The following is a 19458-nucleotide window of genomic DNA, read 5'->3' as shown; positions in this document are numbered from 1 at the left end:
GCCGAGCATCCACTGGGCGAGAAAGAGGCCGCTGAGCCCGTCTACGCTCTGGCGGTGATGGTTTTCGAGGATCTGCCTGGCTGGCATACACGAAGCATCAGCAGGAGCCCAGCGGTAGAACGAGACACGTACTGAGACACGCACGGAGACTGAGCAAAGAGCCAGACCGTAAAGCTGGCGGTGCCGGTCCAATCGGAGATCGCCTGCCGGCTGGCCATCGCGATCATCATCACCGCCATCGTCGACGAGGGCGGTGAGTTGCTCCAAGGCCTGGCGCACGAGGATGGAATGTGCAGCCAAGAGAACCGCGTCTCCCTGCGGGGATGCTAGCTACACCAGGCGCGCGAGCTCGTCCATGGGTATCCTGACACACCAGAACACATACACACGCACACACACACGCTCTCTCGAGCACCCCGTCTGGCAGAGCTGGCGGAGTGTTAACCCAGCAGGATGCATGCATCTCCTTTCATCCACGCGGCTTAGTTGGTGGTGGTGAGGCGGTGATCAGGTGGGTGGGTATTAACGGGTAAGAAAGACTGGCGCCGTGCCCACCTGGCCCCTTTGCCCATTGCCACGGATCATCCCCGCCCATAATCGCCTCTGTGCTTCTCTTCCGTGTATATTCCACGTGGTTTGGAATGGAATCCATTTCATTTCATCTCATCTCCCTTTCTTAGTCATCCTTGCACAGAAGAGGGGCATCGCCACACACACATATCCTTGCTATACAGCAGCAGCAGCACATGCTCGCACACCGTCTCCGACCACGTGCCCTCCGCCTCTTGTCGCCGTTGGCCAGCAGCAGCAGCAGCACCGCACTCGTCCGCGCCCGCACAGCTCACCTCCCGCAGAAGCAGCAGTCGGCGTTCAGCAGAGCCTCACACACCATGTCCTCGTCCGCACCCGCACCAGTCTACAAGACATGCGCCTCGACCGACGCGCCCGCCGCACTGGGCCCGTACTCGCAGGCTGTCGTGCACAACGGGCTCGCGTTCATTAGCGGCTGCGTCCCCTTTGACCCCGCGACCATGCGCATCGTTGACGGCGGCGCCCCCAGCGACGCACCCGGCGCCATCGAGGCGCAGACCCAGCAGGCCCTTTCTAACCTCTTCGCCGTACTGCGCGCCGCCGGCGCCGACCGCAACAGCGTGCTCAAGACCACCGTCTTCCTCAAGGACATGAACCACTTTCAGCGCGTCAATGCCGTCTATGAAAAGGTGAGAGCCCGCCGCCTGCAGCCTCCAGTGATGAGAAAAGCTTGCGCTGACTTCACACCCTTGGCCCCGGGACAGATGTTTGCGCCCTACAAACCAGCGCGCTCTGCCGTCGAGGTCGCCCGCCTGCCGTTCGACGTCGCCGTCGAAGTCGAGTGCATCGCCGCCGTTATCAACGAGCAGAAAGAAGAATGAGGAGCAAGGACTGCCGGCACAAGGCACATGCTAGCGCTACATAGACACAGACCCCCCGCGTGAACAAGTGATCGCTAAGTATGTACCACACCGTTGCAAAATGACAATCGCCGCCTTGCTTTAGCGCTCGCGGTGACAGAGCGGCGCATGCACAGTGGAGCGCCATCGCACCAGACTATTATTGGATACATAGGGAACATAGTAGCAGCTGCTGCCGCTCGATACCGGCCGCCCCCCTGCGTCGTTGCAGAACGACCCCCGCCCTCCATCTACAGCGCGCAAAAGTCCCGGCGCAACCTCGAAACCAAAACGTTGCAGCGCTCCACCGCGCAGTACGCCCCGCCCCGGCCTGCCCGTCGTGCGGTGTCCCGTCCGCGATATGCTGCTGTCAGGAGTGCCCCGGTCGGCAGGTGCGCAGGCAGACGCAGGCTCAGAGCGACGGAAGGTGGTAGCCCCATCTGCATCTGCGTGTATGCGGTCGTGGGCTAGAGCCGCGGCTTAAGCGTTTGTCCCCGTGCGATAGGACAGCTGCACTGCGTGGACATGTGGGAGTGTTGAGGCGTGCCCTGCTTTCGAGCACGTCGAGTCCAGGCGAGGCGTTCTGCTTGCTGCTCGAGTGACGCCAGGTGAAGTGATCGTGTACGTCCTGCGATAGTCGCTACCGATCGGGGCGATGAAGCTGCGAATCGTTTGACTTTGTGTGCTATCGAGTCTGCAGGCTGAAAAGCTGTGCTTCCTGCGGGGATCCCCCGACGAGTGTTTCTTGCACCCGCGTTCCCGGCTCCAAATCAATAGCGTCGCTCTCTCCGCCGCGCCATCCCTGCCTTGTAGTGCCGCATCGCGTCGCGCACCTCGCTCGCCTTCCCACTGACCAAGTCTTCACTTGAGGCTTGCGAGCCGGCGCGCGGCGCAGCGCACGTGCCGCTGTGCCATGGTGCGCGTACTCGCCGCGACGCCGACGTCGGCGTCCATCTGCATCGCGACGATGCTCTCGCGCGCGAGGCGCCGGAGGAAGACGACCCATGCGAGGTAAATATACAGGTCTGCCCGGGCGCTCAGCTGCGCCGGCTGCGCCTTGGAGCGCAGGTGCGCACGCACAAGGCGCTTCAGCGTTGCGCGCGGGTATGTGCGCATCTTGCCGCTCCTGCCGTCGAGCTGGCCTGGCCAGGTTTAAGACTGGGGCTGGTAATGTTGAGCGTGTACGCCCGAGTAGCTATGGATGGTATTGGTGTGAAGTGAGCGGGTGAGCAGGACGTCGTGCAGCGCGTTGAAGGCCGTCCGCCGGGTGCAAACAAACGTGGAGAGGAGCAAGTCTAGGAAGGACGTTGGCGTCGGATTTCAGGCGCGCGCGGGCGTGCAATGTCAGGCGGGGTCGTGTCGCAAGCTTGCATCACGTGATCGCGGCGTCGCTCTTTCTTTCTTTTTGAAAAGGTGCAAGTGGGTGAATGAATGCGGATAGCTGTTGCAGTGCCCGGCCGTGCTGCTACTGCTCAGTACAAAACATGATCGGCGACTTTTCTTGAGATGCGCACCCATGCATCGAAAGCGAAAGGGTTAGGGTTTTTCTGGGTTGCAAAGAGCCCGAGTCCACAAGGGTCCAGGCACACCATACAATCACGAGCACCGTGTCCAGTGGTGTCCTTGGCCTCTCGTCTCCACGCAGCACACCAAGCAACCACAGATGGCTTTCTGCTATTAACCGCCGCCGCGAAACTGGTGACCACCAAGTAGCCTAGCGCATCGCTGCTATTCTCCTCCAATACCTCCCTTCGCAGGGGCAGGCGTGCAACGGAAGGAAGACGCTTGTTGACCATCGCAAGTACGTACATAGATGTACCATGCACGAGCGACCAGGAGACTTTGATGGGTGCATCTGAACCAGGGCTTCCCGGAAAGAAAAAGAGGTCGTGCGCCAGCCGCTGCTCTCCCTCAGTGCCCGCTAGTTTGGTTCGTTGCCTGTGGCACTTTGCAGGTCGCATGCGTGCATCCCCCTGCAGAAGGGGACGCCACACATCATCTCGCCCTCATCGCTGTAATGGGGTATTGCCCTCTTTTTCCCTCCACCTCTCCCTCTCCACTTTCGTGGTCTTTCGTGGCACGGGTGTCAACGAGTCATATACACCCGTGATCTTCCTCTCCTCCGTAGGGTATCGAGGCGCAAAGAACAACGTTCCTTCTCTCTTCTTTCCAGTCTTCGCAGAATCTCCCCCAAGCACTGTTCAAGGACGCTAATCGATTTACGATTGGATCTGCACTGGGCTCTGTGACATGCTCTGACACCTTTGACCGTGATCTGCAGAGACGCCTCCGAAAAAAAAATAGATGCCATCCAGGTCGAGGAACACAATCCTGTTGCGCAAGCATGACTGCAAATGTCACATGGTCACACTATACGCCTACATCTAGATGACGTCGCTTAGCCCTTCGTCCTGCGCAGCACCCCTATTGGCAGGCTATGCCATAGGGCTATGCTCTCCGCATGGATCTCCTCTCCCCCAATGAAAGAGCATCGTCCGCATCTCCGCGATCGCACTACCTGGACAAGTAATCTCAGCGACGATTCTCTAACATTGTGTGTCGGATGCCTTTATAATCAGGTGCTCGAAGGCCCTTCCCTGTCGCAGTGGATTCCACTTCTTGCTCCGCGTCTCTTCCCTTCACATCCGATGTCGTGGTGCTTTAGACGCTGCAGCTGCCCTGACCCGTTCACATACTATCGTCCCTCCGCGCACAACTTTCGAATCCATCCCTGATCAAGCATGGCTGCCAACGCGCTGTTGCGGCCCCTGGATCGGAAGCGCCCGCATGAGCTCAAGCTTTCCCCACTCCAGCCGACACATGCTCTGTCGAGTAAGATTGCAGGCGTATCCAGCATGCAGGCGAACCGTCAGCGCGGCGTGGAGGAGTGCCATCCGCCTCATCCCCGTGTGCAAGAACCAGATCCGGACGGACTGTCTTCATCATTATCATCCTTGCCTAGCCTCCGCTTCGCCCGTCGTCACAGCGCGATCCCCTTGCTCAAGATCGACCCCATCCGAGCTAATTTGCTCCAAGACCCCGGCCACCTATCCGCGTCAGCAGTCACCCTCCCGCCGATCGTCGCCTCACACGACCTTTCTCCCTTTGCGCCCCCACATCTGTTCAGCCCCCGCTCGCCCCTCTCAGGCTCATTCCCCTCGACATTTGGAAATGCACTGACTCCGCGCATCTACGAATCGTGGTATGGCGGCGACCTGCCCTTTGCGCTCTTGAGCGCCAGCCGGACCGCCGAGATGCCCTACTGGATGCGCCAGGGCTTGCCGTCGCCAAGCTGGTCGCCTGCGCTCTCGTGCTGCACAAGCGTGTCGAGCGCCAGGGACGAATCGACTGATACGCTCGAGATTGGACCCGCCAGGCGCAACTCGATCGCCCTCGTCACCAGTGATGAGAAGGCGGAATTCGGGCTTGGGCTTGGGCTCGGGCTCGGGCTTGGCCTCTCTCTGTGCTCTACTCCAATGAGAACAGTACAGTCTCTTCAGGAACACAAAGCCATGTCGCTCATGGACAGCATGGTACCGATTCGTGCGCGCACTTCCACCGTCACACAGCAGCGAAAAGCCAACAAGCGGGCTCTAGAAGCGTCCGAAGTTGCCGCACCGTCAAAGCGTTTCCTTCTCGATCGGGAACCAGCCTCGGAACCGCCACGCCACATTCATCGTCCTCAATCATCCGACCGTTACGACCCTTGGCAGTATCCGCCGTGCTCACCTAGCGGAATCGAGATTACCTCCCCACGCGCGCCAGCCCCATCCAAATCCCCTCCCCTCCCTGCTCCGGATCGTACATCTTCAACTCCGGCAACCAACCTCACATTCCCCGCGCCCTTCATCCACCCACTGGGACGTCTGCGATCCGAGCCGCCCGCTGAGCAACGGCGTGCGACAGCATCGTACCTCTCGCCCGAAAGGCAAGGCGCCAGGTTTGCCGGCGACGTGTACACCCCCGCTTGGGTTCGCACGGCAAGGCTCGGCGGGAAGAAATCGTCCACCGGCTTGAAAGGTAGCAAGGAGGCCTGGTGCGGCTTGTGCGATGCGAGCGACCCTAAGCACCCGGGCTGGCTGCACCTAAAGAACTCGTCGTACAGGTGAGCCATTCTCTCTCGTCGCAAACGCGTCCTTTCCCCGTCTCATTCTCAACCCGATGCTGCTTGTTATTTCACACAGATATCACCTTCTGAGGCACCACGGTGTCAGTCCGCGCAGCCTCACTCTCTTCAGGCCACCAGTGGTCCTTCGGCCATCTGCAGAAGGAGTGGACCTGATGGAAGGCAAGTGTCATTCGTGCCAGTAAGTGCCTAGTCACCTTGGTTTCGGACCGCGAGCACATCGGCCTAATGGCGCCCCTACTCTCCCCTTTTTGTGAAACAGACGCTGGGTCACGATTTCAATGAGCAACCACACCAAATGGAGCATTCATGCATCAGCATGTCACGTCTATCCCTCTTCGTTGCCCGTTGACAACGAGTCCAGCGGCGACAATGCTCACGGTGCCGCACCCCGTGTCTCCATCTAGACCCACCCGACGATTCCTACTCAAGTAACAACATCAGCATCCCATACCCAGCATCCGCATAGGCCAGTTGCAACATGTCATGTTCTTTATTTTCTCCAGATGATTCTTCCTAGTACAGCGAGAGTAACACTTGACGCCCAAAGATACCAGCACCGTACCCCGGCGATACCATCCGAGATACCTACAACATCTTGCTTGGCACACAGCGTGTAGTCTATCTGTATTCATTTTTCAGAGCATCAGCGATAAGGAAGCGGCAGCGTGCCAGTACGTCTTCCTACAGGCTTGTTCTGCCCATAGCCACGTAATAGTACCTTTGTGGATATCTGCCACTTCTTCGAGACTGATCTTCGGGGAGGGAGTAGCATGACGCGACACGGTGGTGTACAACACGAAGCAGAACGAGAAAGGCGCCGACGCGCCAGGCCACGCCACACCCCTACACTGGCCACAGAACACACATGCTCCTTCACACCATTCGACAGATCCGAAGCTTCATGATGGTTTGGGACAGATGTTCCTTTTCCGCAGGCTAAACGCTGAACCGTTGCTGTCCCCCGGGACCCAAGCAGCAAGCGTGCGACACGGTCCTTCATAGCATGTCATGTCGAGAAACAGGACTTCTGGCCGGGGGGAGCCATCGTCCAAGCCGGAATCGATCACATTGACGTCAGAGGTCGTCGGCAAGTTCAGGCCGTTCAAATCATTCCGTGCGCGAGACAAGACGCAGGCTGCCGTTCAAAGATCCACGGACTCTGCCCTGCTTATCACAAATGCAAGTTTCAGCGATGACGGCTCCACTGTCGTTACCAGCAGCCAAGATGACCGGCTGCACTTGTACGATTGTGCAAAAGGCCTGTCAGTCCGCTTTCGACCGAGCGAGTCCTGCACAAACGTGTCACCTGACGCTCTAACTGCTATTGGCATGCTCTTTCCAGTCTCAAGCAGTCGGTACCAGTCCAAAAGTATGGCGTAGGCCTCGTTCGAAACACGCATACAAGGCTCCGGGTCCTTCATACAAGCACCAAGACGCTCAGTGAGGTTTCGCGCTGGCCGCGTGGCGTTCGTACGATCTGAATCGTTCCATTCGCTCCATACATCGTAGATCGAGCTCAGCACCTCGATCTTTGCAAGCAAAAGTACATCACATTTTTCCAAGGGCACGAAGGCAGGTGTGTAGACTGTCGCTGCGAGCATCGATCACTTGCATCGAGTGCTGAAGCGGCTCCGACCTGCCAAGCAGGGTGACCAGCATGGAGATGGCTCCAGACAAAGACCTCTTTGCGACCGCCGCAGAGAATGACACGGTGCGGCTATGGGATCTGAAGGCAGAAGGAGCCGTGGCTTCGGTAAAAGTCCAAGGTCATCCCCTGGTCGCTTGGGACCCCATGGGTGTTGTACTGGTCATTGCTTTCCCCGAGGTCGGCAGCATTTGCCTCTACGACGTCAAGAAGCTTCAGAACAAGCCTTTCCAGAATATCAAAGTCTTTCCCGACAAAGCTGGAGGCGCCACGCCGAGGATCACCTCGATTCAATTTTGTAACCACGGCGAATACATGCTCGTCGGCACTGCAGGGAACGTTCACTACGTGTACGATTCCTTTGGCGGTAAGCGTCTCTTTCGACTGATAGGTCATTCGAGCCTTTCCGCAGAACTGGTGGGCTCGTCCGCTGAATTGCTGGGCCGCGAGCTCGCATGGACACCCGACGCCAAGTTCGTCTTAGCAGGTGCGTAGCATGGATTTGCCATCTGCACATTGGCATGCGGTATGTGGTAACGCCTCCCTGCCTTTTACTTCCCTTACAGGCTCAGCTGACAGTCGCATCGCCGCATGGGAGATCCCGGAAGTCAAGGCGATCGATTTTGTCGAGCCGCGAACCCTGGAGCCTATCACGATGCTGCAAGGGCTCAAAGGTTCTCTGCCCTCAGTCGTCGCTTTTAATCCGAGAACGGCGTGCTTTCTCACAGGAGGTACTGAAACCGCGTTGTGGCTGCCAGACTTGACAAATCGAGAAGATGAAGGATGGAAAAGGTGAATTGAAGAGAAAAATGAACTGCTCTATATGACAGTACCATGGCAAGCCCCTTGTAATGCATCGATGTTGTGTAATTATGATGAAAAGTATCTTTTTCGGATAGCTTTGGTGAGGCCGCTCAACTGGATTCAGATGCATCGCTCATCTTGCTGAGCGTGCTATCGGTCTGTGGTGGAAGCGCAAAGGTGGGAGCCATGTTCTTGAGCACGCCATACGAGTCAGCGCGCCAGACACGCAGCGTGGAAGACTCGTCGACCGTGCAGATGATGCGGTTGCGCTTGGCGTCAAAGGCAGGGTTCGGCTGGTTCGGCAGGCCGCCTGGGAGCATGTGCGCGGGCATGGCCGGAGAAACTGCGTTTGCTAGGGAAATGGCCGTCAGTGTGGATGTGGTACTGTTCGACACCTTGCCTGCTTGCTGCATTGACGCATGAATCGAGATGGGATCTTCGGATGCTTCAAGAAATCCATGCGCCTTGAGTGGTGCGACGAGCGCACTGGTGACCGTGCCAGGATGCGCAGTCCAGTACTCGTAAGACGCATCTGGATTCTTTCCCTTGCCCTGCAGCATGTCGAGGCTGAGCAGGCTAGCTGGGCCGGTGCCCGCGTCCCAGATGTACACATGGGCATCTTCGCTGCCAGAAACGACGAAGTTACCATCATCGCTGACGCTGGCACGAATCTGGCTCGTTCGATTGAGGTAGGTGGCACCCTTGAACTTTTTGGCAAGCCGCTTGAGCTTGATGTCGTACACTCGGACCCGCGAGTCGTTGCTCGTGATGAGAACCTTTTCGGATCCGTCTGGCGTCCAGACTGGCTCGATGCCGGTGATCTTGCGGCCTCGGGCATTCTTGCTGGACGACGACCTCACAGCGATGGAAGTGCTGTACGTCAGGCGCTCCGTTTCGTAGAACAGCGCAGCGCCAGAGAAGGTGCCGACGCAAGCCGTCGCGCCGCTTTGAGTGAATGTGCATGCCGTAATCAAGCCCGGCACCTCTTGGCTTGCCTGAACCTTCTTGGCAGGGATGTCTAAAAATACGAAGAATAAAAAGGCAAGGTCATCAGCGGCTCTGTGCTCGCAAAAACACGATTTTGACTCTTACTCCAGAGGCGAAGCTTGCCGTCAAGGCTTCCGCTGATGAAAAATCGATCGTCCTTGGGGTGGAAGCATGCTGCGGTCTACATCCCGAAATAAAAGAACTGCGTCAGTCACATCGGTCGGATTAAGAAACTGGAGCGCCTCAGCTTACGACAAAGTCGAGGTGAGCAAACGTGCAGAGGCATTCGTCGCGCGAGATGTGCCAGAGCTTGGCCGTCTTGTCCATGCTGCAGCTGAGCAGGAAATTGTTCTTGCTCCAGCTGATATCGAGCACGTCGAGGCTGTGTCCGCGCAGTTCGCGCACGGGCGTGCTGCTGAGGACGGGGAACTGGTCCCTCCCGCTCGATGCGGGTGGGGTGCCGTTCTTACCTTTCTTGTTGCTGCTCATGGATCCGTTCGAGCGGATCGCAGAATTGTCCGATTGCTGGAGCATCGCGCGCATGCGCGCCAGCTCCACCTCCTGCTGACGCGCCGCTTTTGTCGAAAGCACCTCATAGATCGTGATGACGCACGTCTGCCCCGCCACGGCGAGGTAGTGCCCACAGGGGCTCCAGCGCATTGCCCAGATGGCGCGGCCCTTGTTGTGTGACGCGGTGCTCGACGCGACCGACGGCGCGGTGGAGTGCACGGACAGTGGACGGCCGTTGGCCAGCTGGGCGCTGTCGTTACTCGTGAGGCTTGCTGAGCTATTGAGGTGGGGCAAAGGTGGGCGCCCAGGCGACGGCATGGACGAGTTGGTCAAGCTGCTAATGCACGATGCCAGTGAATCGTGCCGAGTGGACGCGAGGCCACCTCTGCTGTTTCCGCCACCGCTGCCGACATGCAGCTCCTGCGCAAGAAAGATCTTGTCAAAGTTGCGTTCCTTCGAGCTCTTGTTCTTGTAGTGAAGCTTGAGCTTCTTTGGCGCCTTGCTCTCAGACCGGACGGACGAGCCAGCTACACTCTTTCTGCCCGTGCTCGACTGCCCTCCGACGCTGTGCAACGATTGATCGTCATCCACTGTGTCCAAAGAGTTGATGGAAGCCTCAGACACACTCTGTGTATGCGCCCCGCTCTTCCTGTCCTTCCTTCCGCCTTTCTGCTTGGGCGACGATGCGTCGGCAGCATCGATGCCCGCCGCGCTGCCGGCCTCGGAGCTGTGCGCAGTGTTCGACGCAGCGGAGGACGCGGAGGACGCGGCGGAACTGCCGTACTTATGTCTCGAACCGCCGAAGAGCCAGTTGCTTTTTCTCGGCCCTAACCCGGTGCCGCCACCACCGCTGTTGCTGCTGAGACTGGAACGGCGCGAGTGCTGGCTCTCGCTGCCTCTCCTGCTGAGCTTGCCTGCGTCCGCGTCCGCATCCGCGCCGCTGCCCGCTTTGCTACGTCCAAAGAACCCACGCTTGGGCTGCTGCGTCTGCGCTGGTGCCTGCTGCTGATCGATAGCCAGCGTGGCTGCGCCGAACGACCCGCCGCTCCCGTTCGATGTGGAGGACGAAGCAGAAGAGAGGTTAGAGCGCATGGGTGGCGCAACTGTGGCAGACGCCTCGCTGAAGGACTTGCGCTCGGCGCGCGCGGCCTTCTTGTCCGCTGCGACCTGCTGCAGCTGCTGTGCTTGTACTTGTGCTTGGCCGGCAGCGCCGCCATTCATGCTCGGCCGGCCTGCGGAAGCAAGCGGCGTCTTGCTGCGATCCTCGTCGCTCCAGTGCTGCTGCACGAGCGCCGGCGCCATCGGCGAGGGGAGACCATTGCGTCCCCGAGAGCCGAGGACGATCTGCTCCTTGGTCTCGTTCGCCATGTCCCCCGCGCCGGCCGCGACGACGCTCGCGCGCCGGCCGCCGGGCACGGGCGTCGCTTCGGTCGTCCGGTCGATTGGCGCGTACTCAACACCTGCCCTTACATGCACATTCTCATTCTCATCATTGGCATCGTCGCCAGGGGGCGCCAGCACAAAGCTGGGCAGTGCGCCGCCGCCGCTCGCGGGCGTCATATCTTCGACAACGGCGTTGCCGTCCTGCAGACGCGGGTCGTTCAGGCTCAGGTCGGCCCTTTTGATGAAGCCGCTGCCTGTGCTGTTGCTTTGTGGAAGGACCTCTGACTGGGCGCTGTTGCTGTTGTCGATGGATAGCGGAGCGAAGGTGAGCTCAGACAGCTCGTTGATCGGGCTGTCTGGTCCGAGCGCGAGCGTCGCTCCATCGCGCCGGGCAGCTGGTCGCACGAGCGGAGGGGGGACTTGGCGCGACTGAAATGGCACGTAGAGCTCTTCTTCCGTTGCAATGCTGTCGTCGTCCGAGTATTCATCCCCCTCTGGGCAGTACTCGCCGTCGTCGGAGCTCGCCTCGGAGGGATCTTCGTCCGAATAGACGCCGCTGTCCGAGTAGGACATGGACGACCGTGCAGAAGCGGGTAGCGCGTAGGCTTCGTTGCCGTCAGGAGTAGCTGGCAGTGCAGCGCGCCTCATCTTCCGGCTAACCTGATAGGACGAGCGGGCCTGGGACACTTCTCCGTCTGGATATCCTAGGCCCATTGATCCTCCGAAAGCTCCGTGTCCCGCATATGAATTATCCTCCACGTACTCGCCAGTATCAAGGCGACCCGCACCGCCAGAGCTACCTCCAGAAGTCTCGCTGGGTGCTCGAGCACTCCGGGGCCATTGACGGTTACCCTTGGAGCGCTGGGCATCGGCGAAGACCTGCGCTTCGCTCCTTGGGCTGAGCACGTCGGACATGCCCATGGCCGCCGGCGAAGGCGCGAGGCCACCGATTGCAGACTTGACCCAGCCGAAGAGGCTCGGTTGCTGCTGCTGACCCTGCTGATTCGATGACGGGTCGGAGGACGCGGAATGGGAGGACGCAAGCCAGTTGCCAGGCTTGGGTGTGATATCGTTCGAGCGCAGTGGTACAACTGTCGGGGGTCGGGCAGGCGGAGAAGAAGGCAGGAAGGCGGCCCTGTCCGCTGTCTTTGGACCATTGCCTTGTCCCCGCTGACCCTCTTCAGCGTCCAGTCGCTTGCCTTGCGTCCTAGGTGGGATAGCAACTGACTCTTGTGCGGCTGCGCCGCCGCTGCCTGAGCGCTCCATTGTGGCTGTCGGCGCGGGTTGCTGCATCTACCCGCGACAGGGGATGGGATGGGAGGAGGGCGAAGGTGCGCTTGATGCAGTGCTACCGCCGATGATGCTGGAAGAGAAGTGGCTGACGCGGATGATGGCCACGCGGGTCCAACCAACCGATCGCCCAAGGAGGGGCGAAGAGAGAGAGTGTGTGTCGTCCTCACTGCCGCTGCAGAGGAGACTGTGTAGCTTGGACCCTGCGCGAGCCGAGGGGTTCCCCCCACCGTCTGCACATGGATGGAGTGAAGAGGGCTGGTGGTCGTGGCGCATCTAGATTGTTATGAGCAGCACACACCCAACCAACACAAGCGCAGAAGATGCAAGAATGGGAACCAGTCGATCATAGCGACGAGCAGTCAGCGGTCCAGTAAGGCAGGCACGTACATACACACTCTCACACACACACATGCCGCTACCGGCCTGTCGTACCCTGCTTTCAACTCAGACCTCTGCTCACTGCTGCGCAATGCAGAGCAGTGGCCCGGGCCAGCGCAGCGCGGGTGCCCGAGGGCCGACGGAGGGCGAGGCACTGCCCCGCTCTCTCCTTGTTAGCTTATCCCCCTTTTCCTGACTAGTCTCTTCCTCACAGACTCAGCTCACCGCCAGCTAGAGCAGACGCCATGCATATCCATCAGCACGGTCAAGTCACTCAAAAAGTGTACACACGCCTGCGCAGGCCCTAGCTACAAAGGGGGAAATGTGCTGAAAAACAAGTGGCCCCTCCACGCATTACGTGCTGATGGAGACTTTGTGCACACTAATTAACTCGTTCTGACATCTCTTGACACTCGAGAGTCGTGTTCTTCTTGTCCGTATCGAATCGCTCGGTGACTTCGCAAAGTCCCGGGAATCCTGTTTACAAGGCTGGTGCGGGCCATGCTTCTCTCTACGAGTGAGCACGTCGATATCCCCAGTGGGGGCGGCCAATGAAATTGATAGACGAATAGCGTGTGCGTCCCACGGGACCACTATCAACCTGTTGGCGAGTTGGGATCTCCATTTCGGACCTCGAAGCAGACGCTGCTACTTTCTGTTGATGGCGACGCTAAGAAATGCACAAATCTCATTAACACTGTGGTGGCCATAGAAATACAAGCGGTTCTGTTCCGTGTCCACCGGCTCGTCAAATTTCAGGTAATCATGATAGAGTTGTACGGTGGAAGATTTATGACTGTCCTGGCTGGGCCTGCAATAATGGTAACGACCTTTCAAGGTGGTGCGAACGGCACGAGGAAAGCGAGGACCTGGCGAGCGGCAAGTACGGCGTATGGTGGTGCGGGCCAACCAGAGGCATTACCGTTGATGCCGACGGCTCATAGACTCCTTCCTTGGTACGATGCCTGACGGGATCGCATGAATCGTCTGGCTTCTGTAGTAGAGTCGCCACGCTCTCGACGGCTCTAACTCATCTCATAATTCGAGCACCATGCTTGGCTGAACCGAATTCGACTGTTACCGTCGATGACCCCCTCCCCCTGTGTCGTCTGCACTGGAAGCATCGACTAGGCGAAATGGCGGGTAGGACGGAGAGTTCGAACCAGGCGCCCCTGCATAGCACGACAGACGCAGGCTGCTCTGGTCCCACGCCGGGTGCTTGAGTGCCTGCCTCTAACAGGCGCGCGTATCCGTCCGACAGAAAAAATTGCGCAAGAGCACAGGCACGCTCGTAAAGCCTTTGACGACTTGAACCCAGGTGGCGAAACTCGACGCACAGACCTGATCGGTTGCTTGTGGTCGGGCGTCGGTCTTTTCGCAGACAAGGGGAAAATGAAGCGCAAAAAGCTGCCATGTGCTATGCGCATATATAAAGCAAACAACTTTAGTTCACGGTTGAGATGGAACAGGTGGAACGGATGAAGAAAGGTTGTATGATGTTCAGAGATGTTGGTGCCTTGGTCGAGGAGCATAGGCACCCGCATCGTTAACACTCAAGGTCGGTACATAGAATGTACTCAGCAGGCGTTAGCCAGCCAGCCCCCTAAACTACGCCTAGTGGCGTCAGGCTCTCTCATCAGAGTGTACGAGGAACCAGAGGCGAGAGGAGGGAGCATAGCAGGCAGGATGCAGGCAAACTGGCAGAGAGAAGGACCAGCTTGGAATTAGTCGGTGGTCCGTGCCGGTACTGCTCCCCTTGCGGCTTTCCATCCTGTTGCCGTGAAACCCTGTTTCCCCGTTTGTGCACTTTACTGTGTTGGGCTCTCTCCACACCTTCCCAGTATGTATGCTGCTGATGCCTGTAGTCTGCACGTCTGTGCTCGGCGGCGAGGGCCTTGAGCGTTGGACTGCGGTTGAATGGGGACTGCGTTGGTGCCCACTTTTGGTGGTGGCGTCGACACTGCCTTCGTCAGCCTACGCAATCGGCACCCGGCATTCGGCAACGCCAGTACCAATCGGCAACTCAGCGCAAACAGCATTGAACTTTCGTAGCACACAGTCTGCCAGTGCCCACTTCTATGAGCACGCCCGCGGCATCGGCGGCACTGTGCATCAGAGGGCCTGGATGTGCCGGCGGCATCTTGCAACATCCATCAGCCATAGCCTCATGCCGATCGATCGTCAGCTGCCGCCTGCTCAAGGTTCACCCTCCATTGTCAAAAGTAGTCAGTCTACTCGTATCATGCCCACCCGTCCGAGTGCAGTAGTGGCAGCATCGTCCTCCACCCATGCATATCCTCGCACGTCGCGCGCTCTGCTGCTGAGTGGGCACATGCACTCTCCAAGCTGCACGGAACCGCTGGCCGCCTTCTGGGCTCTGAAGCTGCCGCGAGGCGATCAAGAACGTGTGAAAAGGACAATCCCTGCATGGCACATGTTCGGCGGTATACTGGAACCCAGCCTTCGTTGTGCGGTTCTCCTTCGATAGTGCTGTCGCCCCATCCAGTCTAGTGTGTACCAACGACAAAGCCAGCGGTGTTTTATTCATCATTAGAAACCAGCCATGAAAACAATGGCGGCGGCAGGTCATCGTTCCCTCCGGCACGCTTCGGTTGCGCTCGCTCCAGTTGCTCCATACATATTCCCCATGCGACTTGCAAGGCAGGCGCTCGGCAACTGAGCGCCGCTTGCAGGAACCGCACATGGCGGACGGCTTGCGCTCAATCCGACTTCTCACGACTTGGCATCTACAGTTTCGACATTCTATAGCGTACAAGGTCCGGCAAAGTCCAGTCAACATGCCTTGCTATCTTTGCCGAAACGCCACATGGATGGTGCACTAGAGATATCAGTATATCAATCGTGCTATCCGTCTGCCTTCTTCATCCTCGTTCATCTTCTAGGTTCACCCACCGCAGGGTGTCGATCGTCGCAAGCATAGGCCAACATGCAACCTGCAACATCATCAGCAGCAAGCAGCAGCTTCTCCTTTCCTGCTCCCTTCACAGCCGCGACGACTTTCCCGCTTACAGTGGCCACCCGCCGCCTCGTGAGGTGATTGAAGGTGGACGGAGCAAGCGCGCATACAAGCAAACAACCAACCAATCGAAGAAAGTAACAAATCTCTACATTGAAGCAAATAGAATCCCTTGTTTCCTAGCTTCGATCGCTTACTACCCCGGCTTCGAACCCGTACACCCATCTAACAAGCAGCCCTTCGTCCCGTGCACCTGGCTGGTTGCGTGGCTACTTCTTTTAGTGGACACATGTTCGCGATCCTGCCTTGCAGCCCCGGAGCGAGGTCACGCCCTCTTCTTTCCAGCCCCTCCTATCCAGCATAAAGTCTACATGCCGCGCGAAGAGCTTTCCACAAACATAAAGGCCTTTCCGGGCTTCCTGCCAGTACAGCGCCGATCGCTACCGCACATCTACGATGTACACGAGGCGCTTGGCTTGAATCTACATCCGACGTCCGTCGCTTCGGGAGCAGTAGCAGACGCGCATGCGTATTCTTCACCAGACCATCGGAGCTCTGCGCTTCCGCTGGAGATGCGCGAGCGCCAGCAGAAAGGGTATTCCATCAGAGGCGCATCAAGCCAGTTGGTGTTGGCCATTATGGAAGGCAAGGACGGCAAGGGGAAAGCGCGCGAAATTCAAGGCACCAACACGCCACAGATGGGCAAGATGAGCCGTGACGAGGGCAGTGGCCGAGACACTAGGTATAGTGGCGAGACGAGCCTCAGCGACAGCAGCAGCGGCATTTCCGCCTATAACGCCTCACGCCACGCAAGGAACCAGCTGTTCGTCGAAGAGTACACCCCGGCTCATCCGGCCCCGTCACACGCGCCTCTCCTCCATGACGATGAAATCGAACAGCGACCATGGAAAGGCCACCGTGATCACGACTTGGACGACCCGAATTACGACTGCGACTGGCTCGCGCATGAGCGGCAAGTTCTTGGGCTCGGCAGGCGAAGACACCTGTTCCGAGGCAGTGCGTATTCATCTGACACCGGAGAGCCTTCGCTCCTTCCAGCCAGCAGCGCAGAGCCACGGTCGTCCTCATGGCTGCTGCGGCGGCGACCGCGAATGCGGGCTTGCCTCGGCCCCCTGTGCAAGCTGCTACCACTTGTTATGTTACTCGTGCTCGGCAACACGTGGTTTTCTTACCGCCGCTCCCAAGTCGACAATCGCAACCAACCGAACGCAGAAGCTGTCTTTCTGCAGAACCTCGACCCGGAACGTTTGGCATACCTCGTCGGCCCGCGACCGGCCAAGCCGTGGGAAATCACGGTGAACGATCCGTACCGTATCGCAGAGATCAAGGGGCCTTCGAAAGAGCCCGCGCCACCGGCCGATGTATTCGATGTTGAGAACGGGTTCCTGCCAAAGTGGTATCCGCTGCCCGGCTTCTCCACGCATGAGTTGGCGCGCGTAGAGGAGCTCCTGCCGATTGAGAGTCAAGCATGGCTCACCGAGGAAGAGGAATGCTTGGAAGAGTGGATTGCACAGGGCCAGCTGTGCAGCAAGCTGAACGTCACGCAAAATGCACCTCGGGACCAGCACACGATCAGACTCGACCCACCCGTCGACATCCTCTTCACGTGGGTTAATGGCTCCGATCCGCTCCACCAGCAAAGCCGTCAATACCACGTCTACTGTACCACCTCGACTGCACCCGCGCACGACGAGCTCTGTCCAAAAGGCGTGCGTTCGCAGCCGAACGGCAGACAGGAGCTGGTACCGGAGTCCGAACAGGAGTTGCAGGCCAAGTTGGAAAAGTGGCTACAATCAGTCTGGCCCATCTTGCTCACCAAGCAGAGAATTCTGCCGAGGGAGCGAGAATATTGGACAGAGCGCAGCAAGCAGAAGCAGATCGGTGTTGCAGGCATGCGCTTTCTGTGAGCTCAAATGAAAGCCCTTGAGTATCTGACCATGTGTTGACCGCCTTCATGCGCCTTGCCTTCTTGCAGAGAGATGGACGAACTACGTTATGCCATTCGCACAGCCGCCAAGACCATCCCAAATTTGCGCACTGTGCATGTCATCGCGCCGGACTTTCCCGCATGGGCGCTCCCCGGCATGGTTGCAGCCGTATCGCGCGACACGGGCCGGAGCGTGGAGGACATCCTTGTCGAGCATAAGGCAACGCATGTCCGTTGGACCGCGACGGCTGACGGCTCGGAGAGGGTCGGACAAAGGCCTGTGTGGCTCGATATCAACTCTGATCGCGTGCTCACTGGCGCTGATGCTGAGAAGCCGTCAAGTGTGGGACGATTGGCTGATGAGAAAGGTGTGCAACTTCGTCTACATCACGACTGGTCGATTTACGATGTTGCGGGAACGCAGAGCAACAATGCAACCAAGATCCTACGCAAGCACATCGCGCTGCCGACATTCAACTCGATGGCTGTCGAATCTGTCATCGATCCTGTATCCCTGCCTGGTCTAGCAGACATCGCCCTCTTCGCCAACGACGACTTCTTCGTCATGCGCCCGCTCAGCTTGGCCGACATCGTCTCTCCTCTATATGGCCCATCCCTGCGCTTCCAGGAAGATCTTGTGGTCCACGGCCATGACAAATCCGTATGGACCCGCGGGGGCGAGTGGCCCGGGCTCGAGATGGCGTCGCATCTGCTCGATGAGCGCTTCGGTAAGCGCACACGGCGCTACCCTGTTCATATTCACCGCGCCATGAGCCGCAGTCTGCTGCACGAGTCGCGCCTAATCTGGCGCGAGGATCTGACGGCTGCAGGCACGGCGCGATTCCGTGGACTGGGGATGAACATCGTCAGTCATTACCTCACGTTCAACATGATCATCGAACGGCACCGAGAGGCGATGCTCTGGATCTTCATCATGCTGCGTTTGGAAAACAATGGCGATGGCGTCATTGACGCAGACGAGCTGCGGACGTTACGCTCCTCTTTCGCCTTCGTAAACGGCTCCACAACAGAGAACGTCAGCCTAGTGCGTATCCCGCGCCGTCGCACCGCGGCTCTGGATGTTGTTGGCGCCAACCATCAGGCACGCGGCGTCAAGCCATCGCAGACGACCGAGTACCCGTTTGTCTCGGGCGATGGATTCCCGTACAGCGATCTCTCGCGTCCAGCGGTTAAGGTGTGGGGCAAAGTTGGCTCAGGACCGTCCCAAAACTGGAACGTGGGTGGCTGGCCGCACTATCTGCCGCAAGGAGACAAAAAGCCACGAGCCGAACCGGCGTGCCAAATTGAGTGGAGTCGGTGCTTGTCAGACAACGGCACAACCTCCGAAGCCTTTTTCAAGCGTGTCACATTCTACGAGCCACGCTGCGGTGACTGCTGTGAGTGTAGAAGTCACGTTCGCTTTTTTATTTGGCAAAGTCACTGTGCTGACGTCTCAATCGCACAACCCATCCTCACCCAGTGATAACCCATCTCGTGCAACAGAGTGGCGAATTGGGTCTTTCTGCAGTCCTTCCAAGCCCAGATCGGCTTTTACCTGAAAGCAACAAGAACAAATCTTCCATGCGCCGTGGCGTTCCTCATCTGCCACTCACGCGCAAATGGTTCTACGGCACTCAGCCTCGCGAACGCCAACCCGACTTTTCCGTTCAGTCTGTTGCCCGCTTAAGCGGCTGGTCCGGCGGTGGAGCACGCGACTTTGCACGCCGCCTGCTTATGCGCTACTCGTATGTTCTCGGCCACAGTCCGACCGAATTCTTGCAGCTCGGTAAGGGCCCCGCATCAAAAGCGCAGCTCGAAAGTTTGAGCAAGAACGGGAAAGCTGTGCTTGTGTGCATCAATGATGATATTCAAGATCACGATCACACCTCCGTGCCCGCCTTCTTGAAGCATTGGTTCAAGTACATGTTTCCGGATAATTCAATGCGCTTACCGTTCGAGAAGACGTAACGCACA

The 19458-nt window shown here is 58.4% G+C and overlaps 7 protein-coding genes across 7 annotated transcripts; 4 read left to right on the top strand and 3 right to left on the bottom strand.

The window, feature by feature from the left end:
* Positions 1-675: 675 nt before the first annotated feature.
* Positions 676-1561, top strand: K437DRAFT_253018 (YjgF-like protein). The gene is made up of 2 exons (XM_013391037.1): positions 676-1220; positions 1296-1561. Exons 1-2 carry the CDS (start codon positions 747-749, stop codon positions 1410-1412), a joined length of 591 nt encoding a protein of 196 aa, XP_013246491.1. The 5' UTR covers positions 676-746; the 3' UTR covers positions 1413-1561.
* A 349-nt stretch (positions 1562-1910) lies between these two features.
* K437DRAFT_271563 (uncharacterized protein) lies at positions 1911-2701 on the bottom strand (the record flags this gene model as incomplete). Its single annotated transcript, XM_013391036.1, has 2 exons — positions 2296-2701; positions 1911-2070 (listed from the first exon to the last, which is right to left on the bottom strand). Exons 1-2 carry the CDS (start codon positions 2544-2546, stop codon positions 1911-1913), a joined length of 411 nt encoding a protein of 136 aa, XP_013246490.1. The 5' UTR covers positions 2547-2701.
* A 1207-nt stretch (positions 2702-3908) lies between these two features.
* Positions 3909-6083, top strand: K437DRAFT_4572 (uncharacterized protein). The gene is made up of 3 exons (XM_013390922.1): positions 3909-5535; positions 5615-5737; positions 5819-6083. The coding sequence occupies exons 1-3, from the start codon at positions 4172-4174 to the stop codon at positions 5961-5963; spliced, it is 1632 nt and encodes a 543-aa protein (XP_013246376.1). The 5' UTR covers positions 3909-4171; the 3' UTR covers positions 5964-6083.
* A 391-nt stretch (positions 6084-6474) lies between these two features.
* K437DRAFT_253015 (WD40 repeat-like protein) lies at positions 6475-8070 on the top strand. The gene is made up of 4 exons (XM_013391035.1): positions 6475-6821; positions 6902-6999; positions 7069-7135; positions 7207-8070. Exons 1-4 carry the CDS (start codon positions 6568-6570, stop codon positions 7697-7699), a joined length of 912 nt encoding a protein of 303 aa, XP_013246489.1. The 5' UTR covers positions 6475-6567; the 3' UTR covers positions 7700-8070.
* Positions 8071-8724: 654 nt separating this feature from the next.
* K437DRAFT_218788 (WD40 repeat-like protein) lies at positions 8725-9484 on the bottom strand (the record flags this gene model as incomplete). Its single annotated transcript, XM_013391034.1, has 3 exons — positions 8725-9026; positions 9101-9176; positions 9248-9484. Coding segments are annotated over 3 exons (615 nt in total), but the record flags the coding sequence as incomplete, so codon positions are not given.
* A 5239-nt stretch (positions 9485-14723) lies between these two features.
* Positions 14724-15633, bottom strand: K437DRAFT_4466 (uncharacterized protein). Its single transcript, XM_013390921.1, has one exon. The coding sequence runs from the start codon at positions 15357-15359 to the stop codon at positions 14763-14765; it is 597 nt and encodes a 198-aa protein (XP_013246375.1). The 5' UTR covers positions 15360-15633; the 3' UTR covers positions 14724-14762.
* A 274-nt stretch (positions 15634-15907) lies between these two features.
* K437DRAFT_271559 (uncharacterized protein) lies at positions 15908-19452 on the top strand (the record flags this gene model as incomplete). Its single annotated transcript, XM_013391033.1, has 3 exons — positions 15908-17460; positions 17533-18881; positions 18965-19452. 3 exons carry the CDS (start codon positions 15908-15910, stop codon positions 19450-19452), a joined length of 3390 nt encoding a protein of 1129 aa, XP_013246487.1.
* Between the last annotated feature and the right edge of the window lie 6 nt (positions 19453-19458).

Source organism: Tilletiaria anomala (genome assembly GCF_000711695.1).
Source record: "Tilletiaria anomala UBC 951 chromosome Unknown K437scaffold_1, whole genome shotgun sequence".
In the NCBI taxonomy this organism is placed as follows: domain Eukaryota; kingdom Fungi; phylum Basidiomycota; class Exobasidiomycetes; order Georgefischeriales; family Tilletiariaceae; genus Tilletiaria; species Tilletiaria anomala.
Note: the sequence above shows the minus strand (reverse complement) of the source record. Positions and strands in the feature narration are given on the sequence as shown.

Excerpts from the sequence above, each read along its gene's own strand:
- K437DRAFT_4466 (XM_013390921.1), bottom strand. The coding sequence starts at position 15,359 with ATGTTGACTGGACTTTGCCGGACCTTGTACGCTATAGAATGTCGAAAC.
- K437DRAFT_253018 (XM_013391037.1), top strand. The coding sequence starts at position 747 with ATGCTCGCACACCGTCTCCGACCACGTGCCCTCCGCCTCTTGTCGCCG. Across the intron at positions 1,221-1,295 it reads TCAATGCCGTCTATGAAAAG|ATGTTTGCGCCCTACAAACC; the intron begins GTGAGAGCCCGC and ends GCCCCGGGACAG.
- K437DRAFT_4572 (XM_013390922.1), top strand. The coding sequence starts at position 4,172 with ATGGCTGCCAACGCGCTGTTGCGGCCCCTGGATCGGAAGCGCCCGCAT. Across the intron at positions 5,536-5,614 it reads CTAAAGAACTCGTCGTACAG|ATATCACCTTCTGAGGCACC; the intron begins GTGAGCCATTCT and ends TATTTCACACAG. Across the intron at positions 5,738-5,818 it reads GGCAAGTGTCATTCGTGCCA|ACGCTGGGTCACGATTTCAA; the intron begins GTAAGTGCCTAG and ends TTTGTGAAACAG.
- K437DRAFT_253015 (XM_013391035.1), top strand. The coding sequence starts at position 6,568 with ATGTCGAGAAACAGGACTTCTGGCCGGGGGGAGCCATCGTCCAAGCCG. Across the intron at positions 7,000-7,068 it reads TACAAGCACCAAGACGCTCA|ATCGAGCTCAGCACCTCGAT; the intron begins GTGAGGTTTCGC and ends CATACATCGTAG. Across the intron at positions 7,136-7,206 it reads TTCCAAGGGCACGAAGGCAG|GGTGACCAGCATGGAGATGG; the intron begins GTGTGTAGACTG and ends CCTGCCAAGCAG.